Source organism: Ischnura elegans, chromosome 1, assembly GCF_921293095.1.
Source record: "Ischnura elegans chromosome 1, ioIscEleg1.1, whole genome shotgun sequence".
Lineage (NCBI taxonomy): Eukaryota > Metazoa > Arthropoda > Insecta > Odonata > Coenagrionidae > Ischnura > Ischnura elegans.
In genome coordinates, this window is record NC_060246.1 from 75,358,857 (window position 1) to 75,381,810 (window position 22,954).

Consider the following 22,954-nt stretch of genomic DNA (forward strand, 5'->3'; position numbering starts at 1 on the left):
CCCCATCCTCTCTCTCATCTGCCTCTCGCCTTTTCTTAGTGATCATCTCCCTACCATTCTCTCCCGTCCCGAAGGCGTCTTCGCGGTGAAACTGATCCCACCGCTGTCTTCCCCTATATTTATATTCCATCCGGAGGTCTAGTGTTTCCTTCCCTTAGCCCGACGCCTATCTCTCTCTCTCTCGCTCGCTCTCGTTCAACAGCTTGCGTCGGTAATTGAATGACTTCCCCGTGCCATATCCTCGTCGGGGTCGCGGGGCGGGGAGTAATGCTTAATTTCGTCGCGTATCGCCTTTGTGTGCGCTTGCGGATCGTCGTCGTCCTAGTGTCGAGTGTGCTGAAATTAGTCGTCCGTCTGTAGGGTGTGTGTGTGTGATTTATTTAGTTACCCATGTTAATGTGTTAATTAGTGGTTATCGCCTATAATCGTTTTCTCGTGTGTCTGTATCCCGGCCTTGTTTCTTCAGTCGTTTGATGAATTTGTGGGTGAAGAAATTAGGATTTTGGATTAATTGATCCTTATACTAATGGTTGTTTTTTTTCGATGTATTCTTCCTCTGATTTTTGTCCTCACTGGCAGCATTTTTGGAACAGCCATTACCAGTACTTAACTAGTGCAATTAGTTCACAGAGTTTATGCCTGTAAATGCATAATTGTCTCACTTTCACGACTTAAGCAAGTATAACAATTCGGAATTCAGCCATTTTATTCTGATTAGTTTCTTTTAAATGTTGCTTCTGTGGGAGAGTCAAGTGTCAAGTCTGAAATATAAAATTTCTGAACATAGTTTCGAAATAACTACGGTAAATTGTGCCCAAGGATAGCATGACTTGCGTAATTGTTCTTACTTTTATTTGAGTCTTCTTCATCTTATGAAAAAATCTGACCAATACGTCTGTTATTCTAGAACAGCAGCTTTAATTACGATGGAATCCAGCACCTGCTTTAAGTGACTCTATTAAAAATACCTTTCTAATAACATGTCTGCTCCAACCCTGGATCTGGCCTAATTGAACGAATTACTTCAGATATGGTGTGCCAATGCTTGATTATGGCCCAGGGTGCTGACGAAGATGTTGGTTTTTAGACGGAGCGGCACCGCAATTCGTTGAAGCTGTTTCTTCTCTGGGACCTGTTTCGTTTGGCCTCTTCGTTTCCCTATTTGAGGAAGGAAACTGGGATCTCGTGTTTCCAGGCTTCGAACGCATTTGCCTCTGGGTTCCTTGCGTTTTCATTGCGCGCCGCGTGACGCTGGATGTTTCCTTTCGGCTCATTGCGAGAGCTCATTCAAATGGAGCCATGGAAGTAGGATGGGTGCATTAACGACTTCGTTTGAATTTACCAAGTGGACGGAACTCATGCCCATGACGATCTAGTGCCTAGTTAATTAGGTGGAAATATGTTTATTTCCAGGTAGACGTTTTAATTGCTAATGAGACAAAATGCAGCTTAAAATATTCAAAGGGTTGTGTCTAAATTATTAATTTAATATATTGTTCAACAAATTCTCCTTTCAATTCTTCCATGTTGGGGAACGATGGAATACCGTAACATCTTGAATGTCAAAGTGGGATCCATGGTACTCGTCCTTCCTATTTCTCTGTACTATGCCGGTCTCATCGTTGCGTTAGGTATTATTTAACTATCGCGCACATTAATAACTCAGCCTCGATTCAAGGGGAATAGGTTCAAATCCAAACTAAGCGACAGAAATGAGAAGAAAACTTAATGCCATCACTCACTGATACATTCATTTAAAAATTAAACCAATGCGCAAACACATTTAAGGACCGCGAGACTTCTCCCCTCTCCCTGTTGGTGATGTGGAGGGGAGAGAGAGAGAGACCCCGCTTTGTGCACACGTCCTAGCGCGCCGCGCCTGTTTGATGTCTCTCCGGTCGCGTGGAATCCTTGATCGCCCATGTTTAAGTAATGCTCGCCCACACCCCTCCTCTTTCCCCGCCGCACTTGCAAGCCCACCTTCCCATTCCCCGTTTGCATCCTTCCCTCCGCCTCTGATCCTCCCTCTTTGCCGCCGCTCTCTTGGACCCAGCTCCCGTAATCCTTCCCACCTCCACCCTTGCAGAACATTCCCATCCCCCACTCCCCGCGGTAGCCACTCCGCTCCCCGTTTTTCAACTCCCTCGCCCGCTCCGTATTTCAGGGAGGTCTTTGAGACTTTGAACCTTCCTCTGCCCACCTGGACCCGCCTTTTTCTCTCCGCGCGGATGAGAGGGGGGGTCGAAGAGGGCTTACGGAATGTGTTCCTCCTCTCCGATAAGGAAGGCGGAATTGAATTATTACGGGGGATATGCTAAGGGAAGGTGTTGTGCCCCCGCTCCCCGGGGTTGCCGAGGTAAAGGGTGTGGAAGGGTTCCCGCTCTCTCCTGCGCCTTGCTAAGTCCCGCGCGGCACAGATGCCCGGGAGTTAGTGCTAATGGCCTCCCAGTCGACCTCATCTTTCCTCCCTTGCTGCCTTTCAGTTTTTTTTTACCCTCCTCCGTTGCATTTTTTTCCGGTTCGGCCCCCCGAGGGATATTAGGGATCTGGCGCGCTCTCAAAGGATACGGGAGCCTCCGTCCCTACCTCTCCCTCACCTCTCTCCCGTAGGGCGTTTCCTTGGCCTTTGTGTGTGTGTAACTTTGTTGTCATTTTTTTTGTTTGCATCGAATTTTCTTCGGGCTCACACACAGAGTATTGATTGTGGGCGGTCGCGGATAGACTCTCCTGTTCCGGCTCTCCTCCTGGGAAATTATTGAATGGCTCAACTTCAATCTCCCGGCTTTTCCCTGCGTGCGTTATTACTTTTCATTGGGCCTTGACGAGGGTAATATCGTTACCTTTCGATCATATCCGGAAGAAAAATGAGTCTGTGTGCCGGTGGATTTCCTCGAATGGGTTCATTATACCTCTCGTGGATGTAATACTTTATTCTCTTTGGGAGACTGCGATGATGCATCATCTGCTTAGCACGGAAAGGACGGAATGGTGATAAATGTCTCCCAGTGAAATGGAGCGGCTATGTAACTTATTAAGCTGTTATTGGTATTCTGTCATTGTGGTAGTGTGTTTTTAGTAGTAACAATTATAATGTAGAATGTTAATTCGAGAATACGGCTTCAATCATGATTGAGCAAGTGGTTTGTATGCTGCCCATCTCTCTTGCTTTTAAGTGGAACGGCTTATTCATCTTTTTTCCTTCCCGCCTTGTGCGTTATACGGACAGAAATCCACCAGCGTGTTACAGGTCCCATAATCCGCAGGATGTATTCATCAGCTTGGCAGAAAGCCTAGATTCCAAGAGTCCACCCGTATTACTTCTTGTAGTTCTCGTTACCTCTTCCTCTTTCCAATCATTTTTGACGTTTCATATCGATTTATCTGATATTTATTAGGCTGTTAATAGATATTGACAGGTGTAGCTTTTTATAAATGGCAATTTTCCATTTCTTAAAAAAGTAAGATCTTCTCAATTGAAAAGAAGAAATAATTGGTCTTCAGTATACTTATTTGTAAGTTCTCCATTAATGGATCTTTGCTGACTTTTTTATTGTTTTTACCCGTGGTAAACCTCATATTTTTCAATATTTGCCTGATTTTAATGACATTTCATCAATTGTAGCAGTTATCATGTATTTTTACTATGGGAAGGTTCCGTAATACATTTTCTTCTACTTGGTATTTGTCTTTCGTGTGTTTGACCTAGTTCCGTGAGCTACGTATTTGTTCTCGAGACATAAAACGTTTAAATTTGAACTTAGGTTATTAATAAACAAGTACCGTTGCCTTTACTAGTTTTTACTCGAAAACTGAATATACTTTCTTTCGTACCAAGCTATTGAAACAAGATTTTTCGTTAGTTTTTGGAGAAATTTATACGCTGTATGCTGTAGTGTGGCTTTTGATATGATTTATTTCGCGTAGAACAAGTATCGTCAACAGGTAAATGTACGGCTATTATTAAGTATTGAAATGTGTCCTCGCCCAGTTGTTTTCCCGAAGAATGTTGTTGTTATTATGTTCGCTACTTATTACTGCATGGTAATTAGTAAATTATTCGTGGCGGTTACTTCTTTGTGATGGTAATTATTTCTTGCTAGTTGGGTATGCTTTCTTTTTATCGTATTTCATCCAAATTTTCAGTCGTCTCGTCTTTTCATGTCTTGAAAGAATCTAATGTATAGTTACTACTTCTTTTGTACAATCTGTGCGTATTGCATCATTTCGATACATTGATGCTAGGAGTTACCACATATTGGTGGATTATTCCTCTATTCATTGTTCCTCTATCGGCGCCCTCAGCGATTCGTTACATTTTAGTACTATTGGTGCGCTATATATTGTGAAAATGGTAAACTGATATTTTGCACTATTTTTCCTTATTCAGTATAAAAATTGCGCTTCGATATTTTTTTTACCAATCCCAGCAGTTTGGTAACTGTATCTTACGCCTCCAACTCTTTTTTCCAGTCCCTCCTTTGATATCTACCGCTGTGTCATGCTTTCACACCCGCGAGCACAAATCCTTCTTCGTCGTTTACTCTCGCTACTCGCTAGTCTGTGTATTTTATGCAGTTCATTTTTCATCCCATTTTTTCGTCGTTTTTCTAATCCACTTCAACTTATTATTATAAACGATGCAAAATATATATCGTTGCCTAACATATAGGCGAGCAATGAATTGATGACTTGAATATAGCACCCCAGAATTAATATTTTTCAGCTAGAATTCTAATAGTTGTGTTTATTCATTCGAATTAGAATGTATCCACCTTGTAACCTTGCCCAGCTGTTAGGCAACATTTTATCCTTTCTCCAACCTAGCCAGCTTACTCCCTTCCCCCACCGCATGTGGTATCCCTGGAATCCTTTCACATGTGCATCCCCTGCATCGCTTTCTGCTCGATCGCCGTCCATATCCCCGTACACAGGCCCCCCTCCTCCACCACCCCCACCCCCGCCATTTTCCCCCGCAGGACACCCCGCCCATTACCCAGCTTACAGCCTTTGGTTCGGTTTTATGTCGCCATAAACTTCAAAATGGTGATACCGCGCGGGCGGGGGTAAGATTTTTTCACCCACCCCATCCTGCCGAGCATGTGGGCGGTGGTGGTGGTTGTTCGGGGGGACAGATAGCGCGATGCCTTCGACTCCCCCTTCCCTCGCCTACTCTGTATTAATGTATACTTTTCACCCGTCGGGATACTCGTCGCCCCAAGCCGTACATCTGATTGCGGCCCCGACGCGAATTTTATATCTGCGGATGGGTGAAAATGCGTTTTATTTTTTTCCTAAAGATAATTTCCCTTTCCTCTCGTGTGTATCCCGTGCCGTCAGTCGAGCATTATTTTTGTAATAACACTACATTTATCTTGTCCGTGTACCGCCTTCGGCATAGCCTTCTTTTCCGCTTGGTCTCCCGGTAACCTTTGATGATATTTTTTTATTATGTCCGCCTCGTCTCTACCTGCTATCAGTTATTTTTTTAAAGATTAAAATGTTTGTTTTTTTCCATCCTGTAACTCTCTTATATTTCATATATGTGCTCACCTTATCCTACAGAATAGTCATGATGGTTGAATTATTTTAATATGTTAGCTAAACATTCGTTTACATCCATTAAATGTGTCAATTACTTTGGCTTCGGTGCGATTGTATGCTGAAGTCCTGATACTGTTTGCTCAAGACCATAGTGTTAGGCGAAAAACGGCCTGTTCTGTCATAATTCTATTGATAGTCTTAAATTGGTTACGACATATGCGATCTAGAACTTAACATACTTACCCTGTTTCGGCTGTGCGACTTGGCATTAGACATCAATGGTGAACCCTTTAATTGGTTTCGAGTTAAATTTTCAGGTTTGGTTTAAAATTTAAATAATTTTTGTGTCTTAAATTTTGAAACTGGGAAGAATGTCTTCACCACCATGGCAATCTATGTTTAGTAGTGTTAATGTTTCTCCATTTCTAGATTTAACGTATTTAGATCCACGTCAGGTATACAGTATACAAGTATTTGCAATGAATAACGTCAGAGCATTTTTTCTAGATTGACTTTTATGTTGCTTCCTTCGCGGTTATGGAGTATTTCTACATCTGTTTTTCCTTTATTGTCGTTCAGCTTACTCGTCCCTTCCCTTATTTCCGTCCCTTTGGTAGTCGCCGTAAAATCTGCGCTGTGGCCATTGTCTTGCGGGGTCGCCGCATCAGACGCCGCCGTTTTTCGTCTCTCTCTCTCTCTCTCTCGCGCCCTTCCCTCCCCACCATCAGGCCTCCCTCCCTCCCGTCCCACACCTTTTGCAAGCGGTCCCCTTCCACGGGGCGCACGTGACGGTTGACCCACCTGATTGGACAGGAAGCCGTTTCCCCTCCCATCGCCCCGCGAGCGCTGTCCTAGACGTCTAGTCCCGACGCCATCGTAAATTATTCGGAATGTATGAATTGATATGCGTGCTGTATGGCTCGGCTCGGTATATGATATTTTTTCTCCCCTGGCCTCGACACACTGGACGTAATGATGTTTAGCTGCGCCCGTAATTTCATGCGATTCTCCCGACCGGCGTCCCGTCACATGCACCCCGAATTTAGTATCGGTTTTGCGTAGCATGCGGTTTCTTTAGTTTCGAGTGATCCAATTCACCATCCTTGCCGTGATATTGGTGTGGGGTTGGTGAAATTCATCTCCTGTTTGTTCTGCCTAAATCGATGCTTGCTCCCATAGATAGCTTCATCCCCCTGAAGTCTGAAATCAAGTCTGCCACATCAGTGTTGTGATAACATTGACCGCTTCAGGTATGTTGAATTTGTTTAGTATAATCTTGAGGATTATTTTTTCATTGATAGTTGTTAATTCCGCACTTCGTTTACTAGGATGGATTAAACTCTTTATTGGCTTTCATGAATGTGCAAAGTTTGTTAAAAAGAGCGAAATGTAGTGAAAAATGTTATATCTACCTTTATGGAAAATTTTTACGTTTTAATTACATAGATCTGAGCATTTTCTTTAACTTTGTATTAATAATTTCTAAAGTTGAAATAGCTTGATCTCATTCAAACCTGAGTACTATAGTAAATAAGAAGAATGAAGCATCACATTGTATTTCAATGAATTTTTATTTGGGATATTCAATTCTTCCTTTCCATTTCTCGAAAAAATATTACCCATTTTCAAGATCGTCGAATTTTATTTCTCGCATTCCGATAGCCGGTAACACCTTTATTACTTTTCGTTTATATTTGTGCAGTTGAATCATTCTTTTTTATAGAGTGCTGATTTTCTTATCTGGTGAATTATTCAAGATAACCCTTTCAATGCGGACGCGGATGGTACACCTTCTCCCCTCTGGTCCAGCCTCCGACATTCCGTCCATTCCAGTAACTTGAGTGGTTCTTTTTCTCATCATTCCATCCTCTCTGCGGCCGTTTGTGGATTTCTGTAGCCAAGTCAAAATTGAACCGCCTTCCCGTCATAAAAACGTCGGGGAACGGAAGGGTGGAGAAAAACTCGCGGGCTTCATATTTTTTTCGCCCCCTCTTCCTTATTTATTTTCGGGGGAGACGTATTGTGGATCCCAGGAATGTTTTCCATCGTCTTGAACCGGAGGAATGCAACCCGCGGAGTGTTATTCGGGACGCCGCCGCGCCACTTTCCGGCATTCCCCGGCTCTTCCCCGCCTGCCTCGCCGTCCGTCATTGGCGCACCCGGCACCTCTCTCCCTTCTTCGACCTCGGGTCAGCCCATGCGCCTCTGCGTCTTTCTTCACACTTATCCGGTGCTCCATCGGCCCTCCATCAATCTAGTCTGGGGCTGTAAGTCGCTTCAATGCCACCTATGTGGATTACCAGGTGATTTTCGCCGCGATTAACGGAATTCAGCGTTAGTTTAAATAGCGTTGTCGTCTGACTGGACTAACTGTGATTGATCACTTAAATATTCCACCAATCACTATTACACCGTGCTCGCTCACTCAGTGATTCAACCCGGCTGTTGGTCTAGTCAAGTGAGTGTAGAGCTCACCTCAGACTAAGTCGAAGCCGTGTGAATATCACACATTCATGGTAGGAAGAATTTGTCAAAGGAAGAAGCTTAGCGTTTTTAATTTAAAGATCTTCATGAATGAAGGGCTTTCCCTTGATAGTTATATCGGGTTTGTTGTGACCGATAGGTTACTACCATGTTGATATTATCACCATCTTAGTCCTTTCACCTTTTCGCCTTCTTGGTATTCACTCGTGCCCGAATCCTGCTCTAACGCTAGCTGCTATACTCTTTTTCTCCAAATCCTTTTTCTCTCCCTGAAGAACGTTACGCTTATATATCGTTGACACACTTTTCATTCGGCAAGTTCATCGGTGAAAACTCGTGCGTGAACTCGACCACTTCGAAAATTTTACTTTTTGAAATGATATCCTACGAAGGTTTGCGCGATTTTCCAAATTATTGAACGGGAAAATATGCCCCCCTGCGCGTACTCTCCAGCAAGCGCGCAATTTCGATTCAATAGTTTCTATGAAATCTTGAAATGTGGAAAAATAACCAGTCTCTCGCGACGTCACAAGATGAGGAGCGTGACTACTCCTTCGATTGGAAACTTGGAATTCGGAGATGTCGTTGATTTTTTTAATCAACCCCTTAACCGCGTGAAGGTTCCGAGTTGCCTTGGTCCATTTCTGTATTTCATTTGCCGCTGCATCTTCTTCCCGTCCAGTTGGTTCGTCTTACGGCCCAGTGTCTTTGAAACTTTCCTCCCCTTTCTTCCTCGCTCCATTAACTGCTGAAATTTTCATGACTTCTCCCTACTACACCCTGTACCTCGTCGTGTCTTTACTTTTTTCGCCCCTCCCCCCATTTCATGCCTTTTATTCATCTCCCCCCCAGCCCTTAAACTCTTACGAGTTAGGTTTTAATAACTTGTTGGACGGCATTGTTCTCTCGGGAGATGCGTGATGGATCGTAACCCGCGCGTATTAACGCTTTTTTGGTCGCGCCCGGCTTTTATCACTCCCGTCGTGGTCTTTACCTTGCGCGCAACCTACTTTCCTCCTTCGCGCCGTATTTATCACGCTAACGTTTCTTTATTGTTTTTTGTACCGCTTGACGTCGTGTAAGTTTTCTTGCGGAATCGTACGGGGGCTCCTTAGTGCCGTAATCGCGGTTATATTTCTCGTAACTACTCGAGTTACGCCGTGTTGTTGATGCCTTACTGTTGCTTTTTACTTCCTTGGTAACGCGATGGAGTTTTTATTTCGTTGTACTCAGTAAACTTTTGGGATTTGGGCGCGTCAATTGTTTTCTCTCAATATTTTTTGTCGATTCATTAGTCTCGTTCAATGGTTTTCCTTTGGACGAATATGGGAATAAACATGAATAATTGTGTGGAAATGTTCACGCGTTTTTTATTCTTTGTATATTTTGTTGTCAATACCTGCTCTCCAGTTTGGTCTCTTCTTTTCTGCCCGTTGATGTATCGATTTTTTTGAAAAGTAAAATTTAAATGTAACCGAAAATAATCGTATATACTCAGATGATAACATTATACAATTGGTTATTTTAACTTCTGGAATTCACCGTCATTAGTCTAATATATAAATCTAAAATCCATCAGTTTCACGGACATTAATAACTGTACCCTTAATCACAATTAATTGAATAGGATTTTTTGATAGAATGAAAGGGAGTAAGCCGTATTATACATTGAAGAGGGAAGTCTATGAAGGGAGGAGAGACTACCAGAATGATTCCTAAATACTCCATGTAAACATTCCTTAATGGTCAGATTACGTTAATAATAAATGCAATTTTAAATGTTAACCCCCAATGAGAGCCTCATTAGGGGTCAACATTTCATTTTTTTTCGCCAATTTGTTATGCCAAATAGTATAGCAAACGTCTCGAGAATCCTGGTTTGAGTTGTATTTAATCCACTTTTTATATTATTACATGGCATTATGCAATTATCATCTCTTCTATCGAAATATATACCTCTTAAAGCATGTGTGACTCATGTCTTAATTTTTTCATCTTTACAAATGTTTAGCAAATGTTTTAGCCAATCGCTGTGGTAACGCTGCTGTTGAGCCGAAATTAGTTCAAGAAAACAGCAAATAATGGGCTGCAAAGACGGTTCGGTGGATTGTTGTCCGATGTTGAGCCGTAACTTCTCTGCCACTTTCTCTAGCTGTAACAAGTGCGCGAGTTATTTGCTTACTGCTGAAGAAGCCGCATAAAATTGTGGAAGATACTTTTTTTCAACGCATTATTCGCCAGACGTTAATGCCTAATATTGTCTCGAGTATCCTGCTATTTATAGTGCTTGCTCTGTTTATGAGCCCGTAGAGGTTTCTTCTCTAACATCTTTCTTTCTTTTTTTCTCCCTTGCAGCGCGGCTCCGACGAGTTGCTGTCGCAGAGTGGAGCCGTTAGCAATGGCTCCGTGATGAGCCCTCAGCCCAACCACGCTGAGAGCAACAATGACGCCAAGAAGGTGAGTGCTTTTCTCCACACCCCTCCTCCTCTTATTACTCCATCCTCCACCCTTGGGGAAACAAAAAAGAAACGTTCGAGCGTTGTATTCTTCCTCGAACCATCCATTTAATGCATGCCGTAAATCGGCCTGTTTAAGAGGACATTGTTTTTTTTAAGCCGACTCCTTATTTTTTTTCGTGATCATATGGGGCCTCGTGGTGAAAAATCCTTAAAGTCCGCTTTTCTCCGTGCAAGTTTGCCAAGAATCATTGCGGTGATGCCGTGGCGCTATTTTTTATCGCGCCGTGAAGCTGGCGTCGAATATAATTTTTGGGGAGGTGTGATATTTTTCATTGCGCGGTATATTTCTGGAAAAACATCGACTTTTAACGGGTTTCAGTTCCTATTTGTCTGGTGGGATTACTTGTTCGTTGTTACGCTGCCTTAGACGTAGGTTTTAGTTTGTAGTTTAGGTACGAAGGTAATCGTGAACTATAAAAAAGTACTAAGAAAGTTCTCCATATTTATTTACCCTTAGTCGAGGTTCCTAAAGAAGTAAGAACTCTTGAGATATGAGTTTAAGGTTATATCATGGTATTTAGAATTCTTTTTATTTTTTTCACGAAGGTATTTGTCGGCTAATTAGTTGATTTTAGGTTACTTCTATAATCTTTTCCACTCCTCCAGCAATAATTTCTGCTCAATGGTAGCGGGCGAATGGGGAATCTGCTCTTATTACATATTGGGCTTCTCGTGTTACCTTTGTGAAATTTGCGAAGTTGTGTATTCGCCGCAATCGTGAGTGGCGAGTCATAGAATAAATTTAATTCCTATTTATTTATTCCAATTCCACCGAAAACAGCTCATATTTGCCTCTTACAATGGGTCTTTTTCAATAATTCAACAATCACTTGTGCACGAACAACCGTGCCTAGGATATGCGTAACCTACCCAGATGGGACTCGAACCCGCGACCTCTTGTTTGGCAGGTTTGGAACTTACCCCCCACCGAGATCGGTAAAGTCTATTATTAATGTTTTGTGCTGCTGATAGAATCTCTATTGCACCATTAATATACCGAATTATGGAATTAAGTTGTGATTTTGTGCCCGAGGAAAGGGCCCTAGCGTAAATTGGGAAGACGTATAAGGTGATCCGAAAGGGCTAGGGATTTTCTTGGCGTGGACCTTGCCGAAGCTTGGTACCTCCCTTTAAAACTGCTTTGTCTCGCTATGGCGTCTCCTCGTGGTGAGGAGAAAGGGCGTCGCTTTACTGTCTCCGTCGTCATTCCGGCGCGCCGCAGACCCTCTCCTTAGAAGGCCCTTCCTCCGTTCCCTGTCGTCGGCGTCTCCATATTTGGCCTCTGCTTCCTCCTTCCCATTTGCTGGCCGTGTGGCGAAGACGCTCTCTCGCACCCTGGTCACGTTGACGCCGGCGCATCCGCTGTCGGACTTGGTATTCGCCGGAATCAATCGACTGACCGCGTCGAACCCCGTCTTAAATTTAAAGTAACCACTTGAGCATGTGTGTGCGACGAGGATATTACGCCCCTTCAAAAAGCCGCGTGTGGTCGTGGCGTATTTTTTGTTATGTTACCCACTTCATATGTTTAACCTTGTTTTTAGTAATTATATTGTGAACCGACCGACCTGTCGAACCTTGTTGTTTTCGCGCTGTACCTATCATGGGAAAATGGCATCTTGCATAGGTACGTCGGTGTCAGAAGTGGTTTGCTTGCGGTACAAGAAGACTTGTATTTGGGTAGACGTTTTATTAGATAGAAGGGATGCGACGATTTGGAATTAAAAAGTTTTTGTCACTGTTTTGTAATTTCTTCATTAAAACTTGGCGCCTTACAGTGGCATGCATCATGAGACACATTCTTTTTATGGATAGTGCTAAGTGTTCAATAATTAAATTCAGTTGCTGGTGCGTGAGAAGGCTGTTTGAATTACGTGATTTCCCATTAAAAAATGAACTATTTAGTGTCTCTTTCGCGTTTTGATTTATTCAAGTTCTATTGCTTTCTTACCGGAAGAGACACACCGTTGTAGCCGTGGATTAATTTTGCTGTTTCAATACTCATCAGGAGTATTTGCGGACTGGCAACTTGAATTGTATTTGAATTTAGAGTCTTATAGTGTGTTACGTTAGAATTTATCATTCAAATCGTAAAGCATCACCAGCTGTCGTTAAATATTCCTTCACGGACTGACATCTCACCGCGGAATAAGACACCGTTCTCAGCACATGGAAATGAGCACTGATCCTAGCGATGCTATTCCGTGAGTGCTGAGTTATTCTGTCGTGCTTAAATTGCGCGTGAAGTAATGCGACGCCCTTGGCTTAACCAGGAGAGCGCCTATCGTCTGCGCCAGACGGGTGCCGTGAGCGTAACTTAAAGATAAGGGGTATCGTGAGGGGAGGGTGTCCTACTAGGGTATCGGGGGTGTTTTAATGCCGGACTGCCATAAATGCGAGAGGAGAATCTTCTCCCATTGTTCTCCGAAGCAGGCACTCCGTAGACTGGGTATCGCCTGGGGGTCTCCACTGCGGAGAGCCCGACGTCGCTATTCGGCGACGGAACTGCTTTTAAGTTTTCCGCGGCCGTTATTTTACTCAGAAGCCTCTTTGAGCTTTCAGGACTGTAATTAATTTGTATGGATGAAATCAAATCTCTCTGTAATAACCAAGGCCTTAATGAGTGAGTCCTTCATTCTAATATTGTCCTCATTTGGGTGAATTCATTTCCCTGACTAAGAAATTTTTTCCTTCTGTTGTCAGCGCAATTTGCTCTTCCCATTTTCGCGGGTAATTCACTTAGCCTGTTGGAATGATGTAGTTGTAAGCATGTGCAGATACTTGGTCACAGATAATAGAATACTGTTTGCGAGGTGATTATTAGGATTATCATCATATCCCGTGTTGGGATACCAATCGAATACATGAAAAGGTATCGATGTAATCGGTTTACCGCAGGAGTTAAGTTCTTCAGGTACGGTGGCAACACACTAGATTATGAAATCGCCCGCGAAATGAACTGAAAGGAACTTTAATATCAGTGCTCCTGCTTTCATGTGAATTAAACTTAACTGAGAGATCACCTCTAAAATGTGTATTTCGTACTCTAATATGTTACCTGTTTTATTACCCCCCGTGTCGTGCTAGACAGGTGCACTCCGAGCCCGCGGAACCATAACGGGCTAAATTTGGACGGAAAGCTGGGACATAAATATGCATTGCTCCCTTCGACTATGATGAAACTGGCGTGTAAATGCCCGTGTTCAACCATTTAATTACCGCGACCGAGTTAGGCATTCGAGCCCTCCGCGCTTTCATTCCCTAGGATTTATTTTCGTGCGGCTCCTCTCCCGGCCTGCCCCGGGCCATCCATACGAGAATGGTCTCGTGCGCTCCTCCCACCACCGCCCGCTGGGAATTGTCCTCGGGCCCTCAGATTTAATTGGACCCCATGAATTATTCCCGCGGTTCCCGTGCAGCCGCGTGGCGTGTGTTTCTTTCCGACGACGGCCGCGAGAGGGGGTTTTGAGGCCGCCGCGCGCCCCCAAATATTTCATGCCGCCCGCGTCTGCTGGCTCCGGAGTTCGGGGTTCCGGTCCCCGGAGGTCTCCCGCGCAAGAGGGCCCCCCGCTTTATTCGCGGTGGCGGGCCGCACTGTGCGGGAGGGTATGTCTGCTAATCCACCTCTCCGTCCGCGCGCCCCCGCTACAAACTCGGGTTCCCCAACTTGCCGTTTCCTCCGTGCGTGGTCCCTGGTGACGTGCCATCCTTCCCCATATACATCAACCACTTCCCACCCGCTTCCTCAGTCTCTCCTCCCTCACTTACCAATCTCCCCCGCTCTCGCTCATAAAAGATTCACTGCGATATTAATCAAGTGGTAGTTGGAACGTTTCCTGCGTCACCGACTCCTGGTAGAGTCCCTTCCTGGCCCCTTCATGCCCTTCGCTAGGCACTCTCCTCCGCCCTCCCTCCGTGTTGCGGATCCGTGTATGTGAGTGCCGGCCACATGCGGGGATGTACATAACCCTGAGCTTCGGGAAGATAACCGGCTTCCATGCCATTAATTGTTTATTGCAAATGACGGGATTTTTCCGCTTCACGCGTAGCTTTATTTGAAAGCGTCAACTTCTCTCTCGCTCTGCTATTATTTCTCACGTTGCATATTTTAATTTATCGTAGTTTCGCTCCCTTTCTCCCTCATTTACGAATTTTCATTCCAGAAATGGGGTAAGTTGTTGACGTAGTCGCGTCTTCCTCCCACGAATTGTGACTTAATTGTAGTCGTCAGTATCGTAAGTAGCGATGTTTAGGAACGTTGTAGAGATTTTGGCGCATGCTTGCTATTCCGGGTTGTAGGTACCTCGTTGATAGCGAAGGCAATGAATTAGGATCTGGGTAGAATGAATTTGGACTGAGAAATCAGAGTATATACCTTTCGTACTCGAAATGTTGGTCAAGGTTGAAATCGAATCAGATTGCGCGATGACGAGGAGAAAAATACGTAAACGCCCATGAAAACGTGTTTAGTCCCATTCAAGATTGCGTTTTAAGTTTTTTCGCTGAAACAAATCTACTTTAATCTTATTCTGCTAGTATGGGCAAACTTTTCTTCGTGGTTGACTGGAAGTATTTTCAGTTATTCTCTAGGGATGCGAGAAATAGTAACTACGTCGTGTACTACTTGGTTTGCGGAATATACCGGGTTGTTGCGTCCTTAATTTTACTTTGTTGTCTTCGTGGATCGTGGAGTTCGTATTCTCAACTGGCAAGAGTATATTTGCTAGTATACGGAAGATGATACTTAGAGCAACATCGTATATTCATTATTAAATCCTGTATTTTCGTCTTACATGGTCGTGATTAAATGATTCACGTTGCGATGCTCCGTTAAATTTTTGCATAATGTTTAATTTATTATTATAATCGGATTATTCGAGTGATTTCATGCAATTTTGGGCATGATACATTGTTATCGCACATTTCCTCGTGCTAATTCTGCAATGCTTCCTTCGGGTATCATCACATAGCCGTCGCTCGTAAGGATTTTAGGCTGTTTTCAAGTACACTTAGCACTCCGGCCCACTCGCTTCTCATCCTCATCGCTCATAACTCCTTATTTCACCCCACCTCTTCCCTTCGTTTCTCTCCCATGTGTAGTCCCTTCTCTCATTTTATGCGGGATTTCATTATTCACATGGTTTTCTCTTCGCTTTCACCAGCGATTAAAGGGGTTCGTTTGAAATGAAATGTTAGGGAGGGTTTCGGCCTTCCTCGGGCCGAGTGGGTCCGAGGCCCATCGTCCCGGGCATAGTTTGCCATTTTTATTTAGTGACTAATTGCGAAAAATATATTTTTTTCCCCTTCGCTTCATCTGTCACAGCTTGCTCCGTCCCACTCAACGGCGTTGGTGCGGGCTCATTGTTTTCCCGAGAACCTTTTGTTGGTTGAAGCGGTTGGTCTTACTCCCTTAGGTGCGCGTGTGAGAGAGTTTATCCCTGGCATTTCGAGAGATCGGTCTCATTTATATCCACTTGGCGTGAATTTGTCTTGTGGTGTGCGAGCACAACCGTTGGCCCTCGACGCTCATTGTCGGGAGTTTTACGCTACATGGCAGTGCAGACAAGAGGAGCGGTTCAGGGCGAGGAGAGTGGACCAATTGTGGAAATTCATCTCGACGTTGAGGGCGTTTGATGCCGCGAAAGAAACGGTTTGGTGCCTCGAATGAAACGGGCCTTAAATAATCCTTTCGTGGAAACTTGATATTCATCTGATGTTCCGGCGTTTGTTTTCGAGTATGCGGCCCCAGAGAATTTTAAAATTTTTCGGAGGAATGGTCTCGTAACTCTTCTATGCCAGATTGAATTAGGTTGATCATCTTTTAGCGTGCTGATAAGGTTCTCGTTTATTGAATTTGTTTTAGAATTAGTTGTGAATGAGAAGCTTCTCGTGAATTCTCCTCAAATGTTGCCTTTTTGATAACGTTTTAGTTGACTTTTATTCCTACGGAGAAGAATAAATTTAATACTCCGTTTAATTTTACAGTGGCTGATGTATCCCCATGGTGGCATTTTTTCTGTCTTATTTTACTTATCTTAAAATATCGTATTTATATTGAAACTGGTGATATTTTTTTCTACTTAGTTTTTATTTGCCCTCAGAGTTTTCGATAGCCTAGAATTTGTTGAGAAATGCTGAACTGTTGTGTTTCAGGGTTTCTATCGATTAAGATAGCGTTTTCCAATGCGAGACGTGATGAATGTGTTCTATGAAATGTAAAAATCATTAGTTAGGATCGATTGTTTGACGGAATCCAACCGTGGACGATTGATTACTTTGATTGGGTAATCAGAATACATGATAAACATGGTCATTTGAAGTGATGTTTGCGTGAAGACCTTATGAATACTCACCCGTATGGTAGGAATTTTGGCATTACATTCATCCATTACCTTTAATTACCACTCCTCCGTAGATTTTTATACCATGGAGTTTCTGCGATTACTGTTGACACCGGAATGGATGTTGATGCTCGAATTAACTATTTAACACCCCGTCGCATTTTTCAGTGTTTGTTTTTCAGTTTGTTTTTGGGCTGTCTTCTTTGACTAGTTGTTTAATGAGGAAAATATATTTTAAACCTCTTTGGCCAAGTAGTTTGGGGGCTTTAATTAGCGTAAGTCGTTCCGCTCAATCGATTCGCACAATCTCATGGATCTCTTTTCACGTTTCTATTTTCATTAATGTCACCCATTTACTCTATATCCAATTCCTTTTTCCATATTTTTTTCTGAAAATATTTTTTTTCGCTATCATACATCACTCACTTAGCAGATTACACGTAAATTCCATTCAGTTACGAAAAATAGCTAATCCATTAGTAAATTAATCGCGGATTGTAAAACTGAAATATTCTGCTAATCAAGTTAAAAGCGTGGGCCAGGCTGCGCGCTTATTTTGAATTGCTATAGTATGCACGTGCTGGTGAGGAATTAAATCACATGTAGTGTAATTTTGATCTAATTACACTACTCTCTTGCGTATCTCAAACTATTTCTTCCTACAGCGCCGGTTTACAATTGCACAATTTCGTTGATTGAGTCCTACAATTTCGTCAACGCAGTTGCCCACCTCGAGTTTGCAACTGAAGGCACTGCAGTGTCGGATGTAGTCGAAGCAAGTTGTAATTCCTAATCACGATATATTTGCGAAAAGCATTTCTCCTCCCTTGTTTTTACCTTCGTTTATTTTCCAGCGTTTCCCATTTTATAGACAGAATTCTGTTCTTATTCCCTTCCTAGTGTAATTTGATCACTGCACCTTCAAGGGGAATTGTATTCAGAGCATTAGTCCACGGTTTGGCGATAAGATATTCGTATTCCTCAGTCACGCTTAAAAGGAGACAAATTCAGGTCGAATCGCGAAGATCTTTTGTGCCCTCTTTCCTACCCTTTTTTTTTATCCCACTCTTCTTTTCTCAGCCTTTTGTCTTTTTCCTTTCTTTGCAATTTATTTCTATTTCCGGGGGATGGGGGCTACTGTCGACAGCCAATAGTGTGCGCGGATCATGCAAATGCGGACTGCCGACGCTCGAGCGGCTGCTCGCCCTCTTTTGTTCCTCCACCCTGCTGTGTCAGGGGTGCCAGCGTTGCTTGTGATTCGAAAATCATTGCTTCTCCGATGCGTCTGCCACAGTTCTGCGGAAGTCGGTCAGCGGCAAAGCTTAATGATTTTTAATTGTCCCCACATATCGTTCACCTCAGCAGTAATTTTTTTGCTGTTTTTTTTTTTAAAGCATCTCATTGAGTCGCGGAAAAATCCCTTGGGTGAATATCATGAGATATTGCCTGTAGAGAGTTCTTCCAGGCAGAAAATATTCTGCGCATATTAATTTTCATTGACGTACGTGTGTGTGAAGAGAATTAAACCCTTATACCTTGTGAAAGGTTGCCAAATTCGATTCCTATTCTTGTTGTATTTCTTTTGTTCTACTAGTTTACGATAACCAACAATATGATACTATAGCAATACTAAATTACTTCACTAGGAGCATAATATTGATTGTTAGCTTGTTTTAATGGCGCATTTAATGACGTAGAATTAAATGAGCTGCTAATTTGCTAGGTTTATAATCCTTTTTTTTCGATTCATCCTTTCGTCGTCCTTTAAGAAGACGATATCAAATGCGTTGGAGTATGAGAAGGGTGAAGGCTAGACATCTGGTTTAGCTGATTGATCTTTTTGCCATGGGTGGAGTTGTCTAGAGCATTTTCATCGGATTTAATTCATGATCACCTCGCTTATTCACGCACTAGAGCACACAGGCTGGATTTATTGGGTTTTAAGTTGTTCTAATTTAATAATGACTCGTTACAACCCTAGTCATTCCACTCCAGCACGATCGGTAGTTCTCATAATGGACTTGCTCTCATCCCTGTGAGTAATTATTTTTTGATTTACGCGCTCATTTTAATATTTCCTCATTTTATCGCAAAATGCTGACGCAAACTCTCCTCCAACCCTCTTGTCGCCCGATCCCTCCGGAGGAAAGAGGATTATATCGTTTCGTCTCTGGGGAAAAAAATCTGCCGATGAGAAGCGAGTGGGTAAAAATTCGCCCCTGGATTTCGTGAGGGTGCGGCATCGGAATTTCCAGTTGGCAGCCCTGTTTCTACCCCACAGCGAGGGCACCTCCAACAACCCCATTTATTTTCCCCGTGTGGCCCTCTCTCACTATCTATCTCTCTCTCTCTTTTCCCACTAGCTCCGTAGCAGCCCCATCTCCGCGCGCCTTCGCCCAGACCTGAAACGTCTTTTCCTTCCCACAATGCTCTCTCTCTCCTTAAGTCGCCTTCCCGCAGCCGCCCTATCTGTTCGCCGAATTCCCGAACGAGGGAAGGGGGTGGCGCCGAGGACGGACCCCCCCCACCTTCCCTCCCTCGTTCATCCATTTCGCATTCCTCGGCCGACCTCTTCCGCGGCGTAATTAATGCGTGCGGTGCGGGCAGGGGTGCGTTTCCTTGTGTTGCGGCAGCGTGGATGCGTATGTCTTGGTCCTCTCCGTGCGGCAATTGTAGTTTGAGCCTCTCAGCTTCCCAATCTCTTGAGCAGAAATCTTCTACTGTTTTTATTTAAAAAAATTATTATCAACTTCCACGTAAACAGCTAATGACAGCCTTTTACAACAAGGGAGTCCAATATGAACAAATTACAGCTCGAACATCCATGCCCTGGATAGGGATCACCCACCCAGATGGTGGGATTCGAACCCACGACCTACGGTTTGGCTGACGAGGACTTTACCCCACCGCCACCGAGGCCGGCATTGATTGCTTGATTGGTGCGAATTTCGTCTAATATGTGTTTTTGAAGCTTTTGCTGCAGTTAAAAAAAGGGCTATGTCGCCCATTATGTATTCATCCAACACAAGATGGATATGATTTCTTTCTTGTTTGTTTTTTAGTTGCGAAGTTGCTACCAATGTCACAAACTATTTTGGAAAAAAATTTCCAAGTATCCCGTGTTACTTAAATTTTGTTTTGTTTCCAAGATAATAATTTCTGTGTGGGGAAGCAGAGAAATAACATAGGAATGTGGTGCCACCAGAAGTTGAGTTTTGTAGACATCCTGGCTTTGATCTCTTTCTTCCGATAATGGCGATTCACAGGTGATCTTAACGTATAGTCCTGGTGTAACTCATTCCAAAGTCAATTCTTATTGCACTAACTTTATAAACAAAAATCGTTTGTCGAATCGCGTGCCTCATGGAAGCAGGGATACCGTCCCAAGAAGTCCGCGCTATGTCGCCGCGTTAATTTATTGGGTGTCCCAAACGTTTCGCGACCGATGCTGGTCGCTCTTTCAAGGGAATCAGATTCCCTTTAAATAGCGACCAGCCTTTAAAAAATATTTGTGAAGTTTTTCTAACTGACATGACGACTACCTGCGAAAGTTTTAAAGAAGAATTACTTTGTTTCAGATTTACCCGTTGACCCCCTATCGGTGCCATTTGGTGCAGTTCGCGAATAAAAGCGCCGTACCAGTCTTATTAGGGGGCATCCAGTAATTACGTGAGGCGTTTAGGTGGTAGAGCCGACTCTCACCGAATCTCACGTAGGGAAGAGGGAGAATCCTGGTAAATTCACTTAATTTTTTTCGCAAGAAGTAGTGTTAAACGTAATTCTAGACTGCGATTTTAGTAATTTTAAATGCTATTCTCAAGTAATCTTAAATGAAAATAATTTTAAGAAATTGTTTCTTTTTTAACCCTTCGAGTACCAACAGATTTTCTAGGTATTATGCTAAAAGGGCCGAGGCTTTTTTGATGATTTTGCAGTTAGTTAGGATGAAAATAGGTCTAAAAAATAACTGAAGGTATAAATTAAAAAAGCTTAAGGAAATCTATATTATATGCGGTTTCACCTTTTTATTGTTGACGAATTTTTGGTAATATGAGTTAATTTTTATAATTAAAAGTAATTATAAATGTTGAAATAAAATTAATAAATTGGCTATTGAACTTATTAGTGAACTATCAGCATATAAAGACATCAGGACTTCTCGCGAGAGATAGGAAGAGCGCGACAGCGCCCCGCGGCACTGTTAAGGGTACCTATATGAATCCAACGCAATGAAGCATATATTAACGTATTTCCACTGAATATACGCACTTACCTTAGATGAGAGGGAGGGGATCGAGTCAAATCTTACGATTTCTCTCTATGGTGGAGGGGGAGTTAAAAAAAAAACGCCAAAATCACTCACGTCATAAATAGACGCCCCCTTCCGAGATGTTTATTTTCGTATAATGAAAGCGGAACTCGGTGTATAGGTTCGACTGCTCAAATGCCTCACAGAGATATTTGCGTCGAGCCGGACAGCATGTGCATTCTCACGAATTCTCTTTGGTTGGCATGCGTGGTGGGTGCCTTATTTTCGCACGCCCTTCCAACAAATTCGAGCTCGGTGATGTCCGCTTCAGAACGGAACCAGAGCGCCCGGATGATTTTGTGGCACGTTGGGGTACGTGCTCGATTTCGGCGGAATTTTCATGAAATTCACGGCTAGGCACCCGTTTTATCGTGATGCATAGCTGAGAGTCCGCCCGGATGATGCGAAGCCTCTATTTCTCCGCTCCGGCCACGGAATTAATGACCTCATGATTTATGTGCGGCAGAATTTACGTGAGGGCACGACCTCAACTGTCTGGCCCTCTAAAAATGTTAATGCTAATTTACCCATATAAAATTTGTCATGGTCGATCAATGGTATGGACATTATTCATTCGAGGAGCTTTGATGGATTTGTTGGTGGCACATCACACGGCGGGTCAAGTGGGCATATATCTTTTGTTTTGCCGGTCAAATCATTTATTGCCTTGATCCTTTGCGATGCGGAAATTGCAATCAAAATTTCAATCTCAATTTGAAAAAAAATATTCCGCGTATCAGTAATTATGGTTTTAATAATTACGAGTGCCCACGGTCGAGACCCTGCTTCCCAATGATGTTGAAATGTCTAATTTAAATTCATTGCTAAATAAAATTCTTTGGACGCAAAAGGTCTCGATTTGCCCCTGGATACGTATGTGAATGATGTGATGTCCGCGTGATGCTTATGACATCATGTAGCATCGCAGTTAACTGATCATATTTGTGACAATTCTTTTGATATTGTATTATTAATGTAATAGTTTTCGCAGATGTGATCGCAGAGGTAGCCATTGTCGCCATTATGCGTCTAAAAGTTATTCCGCTGTGGCTCGAGATATTAGTCGGGGCTATAGTACCGTAGGTACTAAATAAATTTCGCTCTGAGAGGGGTTCGGTCATTTCATACGCTGGTCTCATATTTAATAATTTTATTTCAATGGGATATTAATATTAAAGTATTCTACCAGTTAAGGTCCGCTTTACATGAAGTAAATTATGAATTACCTCGCCCGATCTTCCCTCCCCATTAGGACTTCAAATCGGTCAGGCTCTCTTAATTTTAAAATACCTTTTCGAAAACATTTTTACTACGATAAATTTTCCTATGTATCAGAAATTTTCCTGTTGGCACGAAGGCTTACTTGTATCCGTCTTTATTGATTTCCCTTTGTTTTTAGTTTCATTCTAGTTTACTTTTCATGGAATGACTCGCTCGTCGATTGCGACTTGTTACACTGGTTTCGTAACCATGATTGGATTTTACGACCGTGTTGCGACTACGTCTTTCATCTCTCTGCCAGCGGTCATATATTCTTCGCCGTAGTAGCGGAGGCGGAATCGTCCAACGTTCACATAGGAAAGGGAGCGGAGAGAGGAAAAAACATTCTATTTTTGCCGGCGGCAGCGATGGTGAAAGGGAATGTTTTGAATATTTTCTCTTCCATTTCTTAGAGTTGGGGTGAATAGATACCTGAACGCATGTTTCCGTCTCATGTTTATTCACCGTGATCTCTGTTATCATTTTCCGGTATCGTCAGC

General features: G+C 43.1%; 1 protein-coding gene across 5 annotated transcripts in view; it reads left to right on the plus strand.

Annotated features, from left to right (window-relative positions):
• The window catches only part of LOC124163639 (polypyrimidine tract-binding protein 1), a 973,136-nt gene that overhangs the window by 589,511 nt on the left and 360,671 nt on the right, over positions 1 to 22,954 (plus strand). For all 5 annotated transcript variants that reach the window (XM_046540700.1, XM_046540691.1, XM_046540704.1 and 2 more), the window contains one exon: positions 10,381 to 10,482. In XM_046540700.1, the coding sequence (XP_046396656.1) occupies positions 10,381 to 10,482 (102 nt within the window). The remainder of the gene's footprint in view (positions 1 to 10,380; positions 10,483 to 22,954) is intronic.